Source organism: Podarcis bocagei (genome assembly GCF_964188305.1).
Source record: "Podarcis bocagei genome assembly, chromosome: 12".
Taxonomy (NCBI): domain Eukaryota; kingdom Metazoa; phylum Chordata; class Lepidosauria; order Squamata; family Lacertidae; genus Podarcis; species Podarcis bocagei.
Window position 1 is genome coordinate 1,794,523 of NC_138137.1, and position 12,140 is coordinate 1,806,662.

At 44.5% G+C, this 12,140-nt stretch overlaps 2 protein-coding genes across 2 annotated transcripts in view; one reads left to right on the forward strand and one right to left on the reverse strand.

The window, feature by feature from the left end:
* The window catches only part of CNTNAP2 (contactin associated protein 2), a 1,111,520-nt gene that overhangs the window by 417,562 nt on the left and 681,818 nt on the right, over positions 1-12,140 (reverse strand). The window contains exon 10 of the mRNA XM_081165093.1: positions 1,269-1,407. Coding sequence (XP_081021219.1) covers positions 1,269-1,407 — 139 coding nt within the window. The remainder of the gene's footprint in view (positions 1-1,268; positions 1,408-12,140) is intronic.
* CFAP141 (cilia and flagella associated protein 141) lies at positions 3,789-8,675 on the forward strand. The gene is made up of 4 exons (XM_081165264.1): positions 3,789-3,950; positions 5,628-5,668; positions 6,998-7,127; positions 8,446-8,675. Exons 1-4 carry the CDS (start codon positions 3,876-3,878, stop codon positions 8,545-8,547), a joined length of 348 nt encoding a protein of 115 aa, XP_081021390.1. The 5' UTR covers positions 3,789-3,875; the 3' UTR covers positions 8,548-8,675.

Genomic DNA, 12,140 nt, shown 5'->3' on the forward strand with positions numbered 1-12,140 from the left:
GATGTCTATTCTGCCTTGGCACTTTCTCAGCATTTATAATAAGCAAGAAGGAGAGATGCTTTAAACAGGGGTAATGACGATGGTATACAATTTAAAAATGTATTCCCTACTCTTATGTTAACAATGAAAATGTTAGTGAATGAATGAATGCTTTTATGAGGGGAAAACAGCACCTATTATAGCTCACACAGGAACCTGGCTCTCTCAGGGATGATCATATAATGGCTCCATTCCAATGGACTGCTCTTTCACAGCAGACTAGACCTCAAGTTGCAGAAAATCCACCGGGGGGACAAAATTGCTTCTTGTGCTAAAGATGTATACTGAACAAGGAAAGCAGATTCTAATCTTTTTCAAAAGCAGATACAGTGGTACCTCAGGTTACAGACACTTCAGGTTACAGACTCCACTAACCCAGAAATAGTACATCGGGTTAAGAACTTTGCTTCAGGATGAGAACAGAAATTGTGTGGCAGCAGCAGGAGGCCCCATTAGCTAAAGTGGTACCTCAGGTTAAGAACGGTTTCAGGTTAAGAAGGGACTTCCAGAACGAATTAAGTTCTTAACCCGAGGTACCACTGTACTCTGTATTTTAACCTTGTATGCCCATACTAGCCAGTTCATCTGTTCATTTGGAGAAAAAGAGTAAGCCTCTAAGAATTGCTCATCTCTGTTGTTTGAGAGACTAAAGCTCAGCGGCAAAGGTGTAATTATTTATTCAATAAATCCACGTGTGCAAGTATAGAACAGCCAGCAAAGGTTCAAATGAGTGTCTGATGGAGTGAAAGAGACAGCTCTTGTCACAACAATGTCAGGCCTCACAATGAAGTCTTGGTCTGTGCTGGGTGAAATAGGAGGAGCCTCCCAAGTCCCCCCTGAAGTGAGGGCGCTTGAGGCGCAGACAGAACAAGAGTGGGAATGCATGACTTAGTGAGCCCAAGAGAAAGCTCCTGTCAGAACAATGTCAGGTCCCACTAATGAACACACACACAAATGAGAGAGAGATCCCTTAAGGGATGGGTGCAGACTTGATGACCTTTGGGGTCCCTTCCAACTGTATGATTCACAGGAATCCCATCTCACCATCTCCCCCGCCCCACCTCTCAGGTACTGCTGAAGAGGAGAGGTCTTATGATGGTTGCTGAAACACAGCAAAAGTTAAATGCAGAAAAACGGCCTGGGAGTTTTCAAAGCAACTTGCTCCTGTCTCCTGCCACATCCATTTCACGCTGCGCCACCCACCACGTCACTCCATGCTCTAAACTTACCGATCAATAATGGCGCACATATCAATGCTGACGTTGGCGAAACTTCCCAGCTTTCCTTGTTCTACTGCATGCAAATCCACCAGTTGATCGTCGACATGAATAAGCTGCATGCAGCCTTGGAATGAGAGCTGAAGAAAACCTGTATATAAGTAAACAGACAAAATAAGGGTTGCTGTTATATTCAACAGAAAGTTCAGGGAAATCATTTGCATGTACAGCTCATAGGATACATTGTCATTCCTTTGCCAAAGCACATCTCAGTAAAAATCAAATGCTGGGGGGGGGGGGGTAATAAGGAGCTTTTCAAAAAAGAAATATGATAAAGTGTGGGCATTGTCTTTGTGGTGTAATTGCCTGTAACCGCAAGCATGGCTTTTAACTCGAATTGCAAACAAGCCAGAAACTCAGCGATACCTATTAAAAATCTATTCTGGCAAATCACAATTTATTGTGTGAAACTCCACAGTGTTGCACCTTGCTGCAAATGCAGGACCCACGGATGACGAGACGTTTATTTTTATTTATGTAATGGAACCCCTTGTAGTTTTATTACATAAAACAGAAAGTGCTGCAAAAGAACAGCATGTTCCATGGCCTCTTGTCCACTAATCAATGTTTACAAACAGCTAAAACACTTTGGTTCGGTGCACTCCAGGAAAAGAGGTGAAGAACCAGCTTCCCATGCTCTTATTGACTTGGACTGGAGACAGTGCTGGCGGATCTGAAGATGAGGCTCTGGCTCACTCCACCCCCCACCTTCCCTGCAGGTGCCCCACTGAAATGGGCCTGCAAAGGAGCACTCCCTAGTAGGAGGTTGCCACCCAACCCTAGAAAAATGGGATTGGCCCGTTTTTGGACAAAAGTGCCCAACGTCCCTTTTGGACTTCAAACAAGGATGCCTTGTCCCTCGTATTTGAGCTCAACTGGCCCCAAATGGTGGCTGCATCACTGTTGGTGTGGCTGAGGAGAAGCCCAGCCCAAGTGACAACAGAGAGAAAGGGGAAGGAGCAACCATCTCTCCCTGGCCCCTCCTTCCTTCCCTCTCACTGGTGCTCCTTCTCAGCCGCCGCCTGCCAGTCAAGCATGGCACACAGTTGACGCAACTTGGCCCCCTCTGCCATCCCAACCTGACCTCTCCTCTGCCCTGCTCATCTCTTCTGACGCCAGCATGGGGAGCCAGCCGTCTACCCCTGGCCCTGCCCTTCTAAGAGGGGGGAGGATTTGGTGTCACAAGAGTGTGTGTGCCCCCCAGTCCCAACCCCCAACCTGTCCTTGCCCGACCTATCCTGTATTTTGTCCTGCTTGACCAAAGGTGGCAACCCTACCTAGCAGAGACACCCCCGTCACAATTTGTCTGTTGGGCATGCGAGCGTTGGGTCTGGCCGGCTGAAGGCAGCCCCTTGCACAGTCTGGCTTCCCCATTCCAGAGCCCCTCCTTGCACATGCCAGGCTCCTAGGAAAGGATTCCCAATTACCCTTTGCTCTTCAATAGACATTTCCAACTCTAAATAATAATAAGCTATACTAGATTTCCTCTGTATCAAAACAAATGAAATAAAACCCTCAAGGATATATAATGTTCCCTGGATTTGCTAGCCTTGAAAAAATATTTGGGGAAAGAGAAATGACTTGCATGCAAAACATAAAATACAGCTTAATAAATATATCATAATAGGAACAACTTTCATTTTAATCTAAAATGGCACTATAACATGAGCACTCTGTGGTCCACATAACAGCTTTGATGAAGAGACAGGAAGTGCTTGGTAATTGTTCATTTACATCTCAAACACTCTTTGGGCTGAAGGTACTTCCTGTGGTTTGAGACTGCTCCTACTTGCCATTTTTATGTAATTTCTCATTTGAAAATTGCTTTCTAATTTTATTTCATTTGTTCTCTCAGTAAGCTGGATGCATATTTTACCATGCTTAGAGTAGGCCTATTGAAATCAATGACACAAATCAGGCAGGACTGTAACTGCTTTTCTAGTTTTATGTGCATTTCCATATGATGAAAGCAGGGCAAGCAATTTGTCGGGGGGGGGCACACAGTTGCCCACCCTTTCCCCCCACCCTCCCCACATCATCCACTGCAAGGTCCTTTAATGCCACGTGAAACTCAACGCAGGAGGACAGAGTAGGAGGGGTAACTTTATGGGAGCGACAGGGGTGGCAGCTGGGAAAATGCAGGGAAGAAGAAAAAATGATCAAAGTTTTTCTTCTTTTTTTAAGACTACATTTCTGGTGTTTGTCTCTCCAGGGAGAATTTATTTGCTTTGGAGTATGTGAACGTGCACGTGAAGAATAATTGAGAGAGGAGAGAAACAGGGACTCTCTCTCCCCAAGAGGAACTGCGGAAATCGCCTTTACGGTTAGCTCAGATCTGGGCCCCTGAAGGCGAGAGGCAGCGCCTGCATCTCCCTTTCCTCTCCTAGGCAACTGGCAGCTGCCATTCGGGACCTTTGTGTTGGCCTGACAGTTCTGGAAGCGTGGTCTGCTCCCATGGCAACCAGGGATGCAAACAGCATCAGGCTAGGGGAGAGGGGGAGAGAGAGAGAGAGCGCATAGAGCGGTGCTCCCCACTTGCCCCCCTGGTCCCACCGCAGCATGGCATCCGCCAAGGAGAAGACCGGCACAGACAGCAATGTCCTCACACGCGAGCAGCTGCTGAAAGAGGAAGAGGTAGGACCTTGGGCCCTGGCCAGAAATACAAGGGAGGCAGCCTAGGTGGCTTCTAGAATATGCACAGGAGAGCACTCCTCAACTTTCAGGCTGATATTGCAAATATGGAGGAGCCCAGAACATTGCTGCCGGTTAATGCAAGCGTGACACACGGACCTGTGGCAGTGAGTTCCACAGATTAATAAGTTCCATCTAAGTCCAAGGCTGAATGCTTCCTGGGAAAACTGTAAAAAACTTTCCTCTTTGGCCTTTTAATTCAGCTGTCAGGATTAAGCAGATTTTAATATAATTGTATATTTTGTCTCTATTGCACATATTTTTAAAATAGTTAGGGTTGTTGTTGGGAAATGCCAGGTTAGAAACTGAGCTAAGTTTGATGGTTCATGGATATTAGACGTGTCTAAAACATGACTGGGTTTTTTAAAATTACAAATAAAATGCCGCCCTTTTAACAAACAATATTGAAACAACTTCATTTGAAATCCCCACAAATACGTGCAATCCTATGCATGTCAGCTCAAAAGTAACTTGTCCCAGTGAATTAAATGAAATTTCTACCCATGCCGGTGTGTATTGGAATGTGGTCTTTCACTCTCAAAATGGATCCTGGATTTCGCTTCATCTAGAATTCAATAGCAACTCTGGGATGTCTGAAAGTTTCTCCTGAGAACATTCCTTTAACATTCTTCAAAATCGTTATAGAATTTTTACCTGATCAGAACCTGATTTTCCTCACATTTGACTTTGTCAACTTTTTTGTCAGCTGTGGGTGGCTACGGACCATGTGTGGCCTACACTTTATTTTCTTACATTTATATTTCACCTTCCCCCCATCATTGTTCCCAAGCTGGCATAAATGTCTTTGCAGGATCTCTCCCATCCAGGCACCGATAAGAGCGGTTTATCTGTTTAGCACCAATATGACGATGGTCTCCTGTCAACGTCTAATGATGTGATAAGAGTAGCTAATTAGCCAGTTGACTGACCCTGTGGAGAGACATATTGGACTACATTCCCACAAGCAATAGTGAATACAGGATAGTGAAGATCTAGGAAAATATTTCTCATCACATGAGCACTGGCTCCCCCTCTGGTTGCATATCTCCTGCATTACGTTTGCAAATGCCGACAAACAGCCGGCTGCCAGCATCCCTGGAGTGGCATGAGAAAGGGCTTCTGTTTCTCCCATTAGGAACAGGGTACAAGCTCGAATTTTTGCCAGGGGGCTGGCTGGGGTCTCAGCCCCAGGCAAAGTCTCTAGAGGGGAGCCACTGAAGCTCCCAGCTTGCGGGGGGCTTCCTCCAACCGCAGCCGGCCCCGGAGTCTAAAAGGGTCCTTGGGTGTCGTAGTCCTGTGCTGCTCAGCTTCAGCAGAGCTCAGTGGCGGGAGAGGCCAGCCAACCAGCCAAGTCTCAGGGGGGTCCTTGCCTGGAGGCAGAGTCCGTATACAAGGTTCAGTCCAATCCTTGTGTATGTGTGTGTGTACGCAAATGCACCTCTCTCTCTCTCTCTCTCTCTCTCTCTCTGTGTGTGTGTGTGTGTGTGTGTGTGTGAGAGAGAGAGAGAGAGAGAGAGAGAGAGAGAGAGAGAGAGAGACTAGGTCTTTGCCCTGAGTGACAGAAAGCCTAGTTTCAGCCCTGCTTTTGCTTTGCACTAACTATCTTTCATTGCATTTCAGATGTTAGCAAAAGCTCAAGCATATGCTAAATTGCTCCGAAGGTAAATGGATTTTGAAATCCTGTTTTCTAACTGTGGACTTTAGTGGCTAAAAGCCTTTTTTTCAGTAAAGAAACAATGACACAAGCTGCCTCCAGGGTGGCAAAGCTTTTGACACCCAGCTGAAAATGCAGCTAGGCAAAAACTCACAAATTGATGATAAACACCAAAACCTTCCAGACCCAACGGCCTGATTAAAGCCAGTCTCTGTGCTGGGTCTGAAAGCCACATCAGATGTTGGCTGTGGCTGACAGATAAGAGCCATTCCTTTGCTCTGGATGGCAAAGCATAACCAGCATCTGTGTGATTCCTATGGATGCACACTACCATTGCATTTAGCTATGAACTAAAGGACAACCCCACCCCCACCCCACATAATTATGTGTTTATGTGAAAACATTTCTATACCACCCTTCATACTGCAGAAGCTCGCAATAATACCAATACAGTCCTCCAAAAAAACAAGAGGTTAAAATACAACAAAACATAAACATCACATTGAAGCCAAACCAAACCATTCTATTAAAATATTTGTTCATTTCCTGCTCCACTTTCTGCATTTGTCATATGGTTCATTCCTACAGTGGTTCCTGGTTTGAGGATTGCAGGAATAGGACTCACACATTTACACATGTTTATTTGCACATATGCTGGAGGGATGTATGTGGGGTTAGTCCCACCCCCTTTAAAAACCTCTGGCTGCGTTAACACACAACACTAAGCCATGCACAAGGAAGCTGCACAAAGCCACAGGCTTGCAAACCTCTCCCTCTCACACCCCTTCTTCCCTTTCAGCCAAGAGGAAGACTTCACCAAAGGTTCGTTTTTCATGATTCTTGCCATGTTGTTACAGTAGAACCAGGAATCATAGTTTCAAAGAAAAAAATCTGGTCAGCTCCAAAACATGCTTGCATGTTTCACTAACCATAGTTTGTTTTATACCACAAACCATGATCTGCACTTAGGGACAAGTCAGGAGTCAGGTGAAGACCCGTTTTTGGAAAGGAAGTAGCAGGGCTCCAGGATCGTGCCAGAACATCACACCTCCTTCCCCAAGATGGGCAAATGCTTCTCGGGCTGTGGGAGGAAGGCATGATACTCTGACGGGGTCCAAGAGTCCTCTCACCTCCTCCCCCCTCCCCCAAGGGTGGTGGTACGTACTGCTGCATACCGCCAGAAAAAAGCCCTGCTTAAAATGCAGTACTGCATTTAATGTAACATGTAGCCTGGCCCTTAAAAAGTAGTTTGGAAATGTCTTCATTCTGCAATTAATACAACAGCAATGACTGGTTTGTGCTGCTCACACAACTTGTCCTGCCTCTGCTTCTGCAGCTGGGAGCGTGGCAAGGCGATGGCCCTGGAGCTGGCAAAACAAGAAGACAGGTGTCTGGAAAGGGCCAGAAAGAGGGAGCAGGCAGAAGTGAAAGAGGAGCTGTACCATGCTAATAAACAACTGAAGATGGTAAAGTTTGAAGACAACTCCCCCCCCCCCCTTTCAGTTTTTAGGCAGGTGCAGCAAGGAGGAAATCCTTTCAGTCCAAACAAGAGGACCACTTGTTTTCTGAGGCTTGATTCCTACTTTTCATGGGGATAAAACAACCTTCAGACATGTACAATTGCATGTGATAACTAATGTCAGCAATATAGTGAAGGCCTTGCTCATACCATAAGGGCATCAGGTGAAAGCTTGGAAGAGAGGAATGGTTTGCATTTCACTGGTAACTTGCTTTCAGAACACGGACATGATGTAGTAATTAAATCTCTAGTCCCCGCACAATCCAAGTTACAAGGCAAAATGTGCAGGTGCTATCCTGCTCATTAGTTTCAGTGTTTGTTTCTTCGTAACAATGTCAGCACAAGCTCCTCACTTGCATGCTAGATCCGACCTTATACTGTACACAACACTATTGTCTCATATAAAATGGAACTGATTTGTAGAAAAGACTTTATGGCCTGAAAAAAGAGACAATGCACGTACTTTTGTAAGCTAAGAAATTGTTTAATAAAAAATATTTATTAAAAACCCCCACAAATAAATAAAGGTGACTGAGAGGCATTCAGAGGGGAAGGAAGATCTCCCTCCTCTGAAGGGAAATGGAATATTAGAAAGTGAAGTAAAAGGTCAATATTTATTATTATCTCAATGAATGAATAAACAAACTGGGAATGGAAAGGAAGTATTTAAGGGAAGAAAGTTGTTGCAAGAAGAAGAATGAATGTAAAAGGGCCGTGGAAGTCTCATCTACACCAGGTCACCCAGATTGTACCTGATGCAAATGGAGCCAACCTCAGCTCCTTGGATAGAGCTCATAATTGGTATCCATAGTAAAGGTAAAGGGGACCCCTGACCATTAAGTCCAGTTGTGGACGACTCTGGGGTTGCGGCACTCATCTCACTTTACTGGCCAAGGGAGCTGGCGTACAGTTTCTGGGTCATGTGGCCAGCAGGACTAAGCCGCTTCTGGCAAACCAGAGCAGCGCACAGAAATGCCGTTTACCTTCCCGCCGGAGCGGTACCTATTTATCTACTTGCACTTTGACATCCTTTCAAACTGCTAGGTTGGCAGGAGCAGGGACAGAGCAACAGGAGCTCACCCTGTCGAGGGGATTCAAACTGCCAACATTCCGATCGGCAAGCCCTAGGCTCTGTGGTTTAACCCACAGCACCACCCGCGCCCTGGCACCCATAGTAGCAAGCAGTAATACTGAGCTCAGCCCTTGTAGAAATAGAAAAGAAACAGCAAAGGAGTTGTTGTTAATGGTTTTTCCATGTCCTGCAGGTTCGGCGAGCAGCTTTACGTCACCGCCTAAGTTTTGAGCATCTGCAGTACCAACTGGAATTGAACCACTTGGGCAAGTCATTCTTCACAGAGCGGCTGTAAGCACTTATCTCAGACAATCCAGACCATTATATGCTGATGCTTTTTCATACTGTAGAGAGATTCTTCTTTCAATGTTTAAGAATCAAATGCAAGCAGTAAAAGGAAAGATTAAACAGTTTTTGTTTGAATGGTTCGGTATACACTGGAAGTTGCACATTTTGTTTCTGATAGAGGGCAACTCAACTATACATCAGATTGGACTCTGGTCTAAGCACAAACAATGCAATGTGTGAATTTGCTTGCCCGTTCCGAGTGTTTGAAAATGAGCAGCACTTTTAGGTTCACTTATAAATCCTCACCACAACTTCTAATTGACAATAAAGAATAGACTCTATGTTACAATCTAAGTTTTCCCCCTTTGTCTGACACAGGAAAAGGAAAAGGCAAGATGGCTTTCACAATTTGCAGCAATTTATTAAAAAACAAACACTCATTGTTGTTACATTGAAAATTGGTAATGATTAATTGCAGGATGTTTTTAAACCATCCAGAAAATGCAAATTCTACGTATTGTGATTATTGCAGGTATTACGGTGCCAATAAATTAGAATTAGTGCTTTGCAGGCAGTCTTGAAGATTCTATTCCTTCATCCAGTACCAGACTGTATGGGAAAATATTAGAAACAGCATAGGATGTTTTATGCTGTTCTATATGGTGTGGTTGTAAAGCTCAGATAAGACTACTTTTCACCCTGCAGCAAGGTGAATTCTTTATACCTTGGCAATTTCTATTTCAACCATAAATGTACAGTGGTACCTCGGGTTACAGATGCTTCAGGTTACAGATGCTTAAGGTTACAGACTCCGCTAACCCAGAAATAGTACCTCAGGTTAAGAACTTTGCTTCAGGATGAGAACAGAAATCGAGTAGCAGCAGCAGCAGCGGGAGGCCCCATTAGCTAAAGTGGTGTTTCAGGTTAAGGACAGTTTCAGGTTATGAACAGACCTCCAGAACGAATTAAGTTCTTAACCCTAATTTACATGGCTTCACTCCATTTCTGGGCAGTGTCAATACTTGTAAAGTTCCTTTCCTCCAAGGAACTTGGTAGCTCCTTTTTATCTTCACAACAACCCTGTGAAGTAGGTTAGGCTGAGAGATAGTGACTGGCCCAAGATCACCCAGTTGGCATCATGGCTGAGTGGGGATTTGTTTTTTTTTTTTTAAATCATATTTATTAAAATTTCCAATAATAACAGAATAAGAAAAATAGAGAAGATAAAGAAAAGAAAGAAAAAGAAAGACAAATTTAAATTCTTACTTTCATAACCTTCTTTCTAGGACTCCCTCCTTCCCCTCCCGACTGTATTCCCCTTTCCCTAAGTTGGTTCCACAAGCTCTCATTCCCAATTAAAACCTAATATGTTTAACCCATTAGCCAATTTAAATTTGTACAATCTTACCATCACTCCTCATCTTTAACAGAAATAGAAAAAAGATTTTTCCCCCAAGATCTGACCCAATTTCCTTCCACGAATTCCCCCTTTTTTAAAAAAAAAACATGTTAGATCAAGATACCAAAGTTATATAAAGAAATAGAAGATAAAAGATATAAGAAGATTCAAAAAAGTTGGTTACATAGCCTTTGGATTCCAAGATTCCCCCTCCCTTCCCCGGTTTGAATTCCCCATGTCCATCAGTCTGTATGTTATCGGCCTGGAGATCTCAAGTCCACAGCCAAATTTTTCTCATTCCACCTTGCCGGTTTTCTTTAAATTTATTTGTTTTATTGATGTTTAACTTCAAAAATCCAGTCTAATAGAGGCCTTTAGTTTCCTTGGTCTTTGTTGCTCCTCCCATTGTTCTTTCCGTGTCGTAGTTGGTCCTTTGTTCTTTTTATTCCTTACTTTCTCAGGTTTCTTGTCTTGTTCAGCTGCTAAAACGTTCTTATTCCGGAATCTAGTATCTCTACAGAGGTTTGTTATTCAGGAACGAAAACTTACGTCCAGTCCCTTCCTTTCTTCAATAGAAAATTCTATTGTCTCCTTTTAATAAAACACCTCTGTAGACAAAATAGTATTTCAGTTTTGCAGCTTTCCCAGAAGATAAGACCTGTGCACATCCCAGAGTAGTTTTCCACATACGACCGCTTGTAATGTCCCGAAACCCCTCTAGGGGGATTGCAGTAACATTGTATCCTCTAATCCAAAAGTCAAATTGTTGTTTCTTTTTTTCCCCCGACAGTTTATATCCATATTATATCAAATTGTAACAGAATTAACCAGCAAAATACTTGTAACAAAGTCCTCTTTATATTCTCAAGATTTGACAGCTACTTTGACAGCTGTCAAATTCTCCGTCTCTCTTCGCCAGGTTCTACGAATCGCCCCGGTTCCCAGGGGGGGTTGCCTTTTCCCTCTCACCCTCCACTTTTCTCCTCCAGCACAATTCTTTTAATTTCGCATCGTGGAATTAATAATTTTTATCAGCAGTAAACTTCTGGATCGATCTTGGTTACCCAGTCCTTGTTTTAGCATGTTTACAATCAGGGGGGGATTGACTTCCTTTTTAGATCGCCCCCGCTCGTGCCGAATCCGAAAAAAAATTCTTTTTTTTCTCCTTTTATACCCGGTTACCCAATTACTCACGGGTTGTTGTTAAAAGTCCGAATTTCCAATGGAAGAAGCCAGCGCTCTCCGTCGAATGGCATGCGGCTGCGCTCGGCAGGGGAAGCGGAGGACTCACAGCACCACGCCGCTCCCCGGCACCCGATCGGAAGCCTTTAAAAAGGCTCCTTCACGAGTCGGGAGGGCGCTAGCGGTGCCAGCCGAGTCACCATGTCCACGGGCTCCGTGCCCGTGGTTTTTAAGGGTCCCCGCGTCACCGGCGCGGTAGGACCCAGCCCCTGCCAAGCAGACTCCCTCCGGAGCTCGGAGGGAGTCCGCCATTCGGCGATGGCGCCAACCCGGAAGTATGGCTGAGTGGGGATTTGAACCCTGGTCTCCTCCAGGTCCTACTAACGCTCTAACCACAAGAGGGACCTGTGGTCTAAAGCTATACCAGGCCAACCCATAATTGTCTAGCCAGCCTGCATAACCCGGCCAATGACAAAGTTTGCCAGGCTTGTGTATGTGCTCCTGGCTCTGTTCCTTCAACCCCTTCCATCTAATGTTTTCCACACAGAGAAAGAGGACAGATTATCCACACACACAAACACACACACACACACACACACGATCTGCCCTGTTTATCAGAGTTCTTCGCCTGGGTGGAAAAAGCAAATAAGAATGAAAATTATTTAATTGGCTCCAATAATTGCTTGCAATTCCTTTGCCATTTTCAGCAGATGTAATAGAAGATAACACAGCAGAAAGCCAGATAATGATTAAATTGCAGCATATGTTTACAGTCTGCATTCTGCGTAATAGATTCTACGGAAGGCTTTCTCTTTCATAACAAAGGATCCAAGATAATGCTTGTCATATTTTCAAAATAGCAGAGCCTCCCTCCACAGCCTCACGTGTACCATATGGGACTATAAAAGGCAATTTTGCTCAAAAGAGCTCTGAAAGTGGAGCATGAACTAGCACAAGTCAGAGGTGCCATAGGCAGGAAGCATTATTGTCCACTGCGGACAGTGATTACTCTTGCCCAA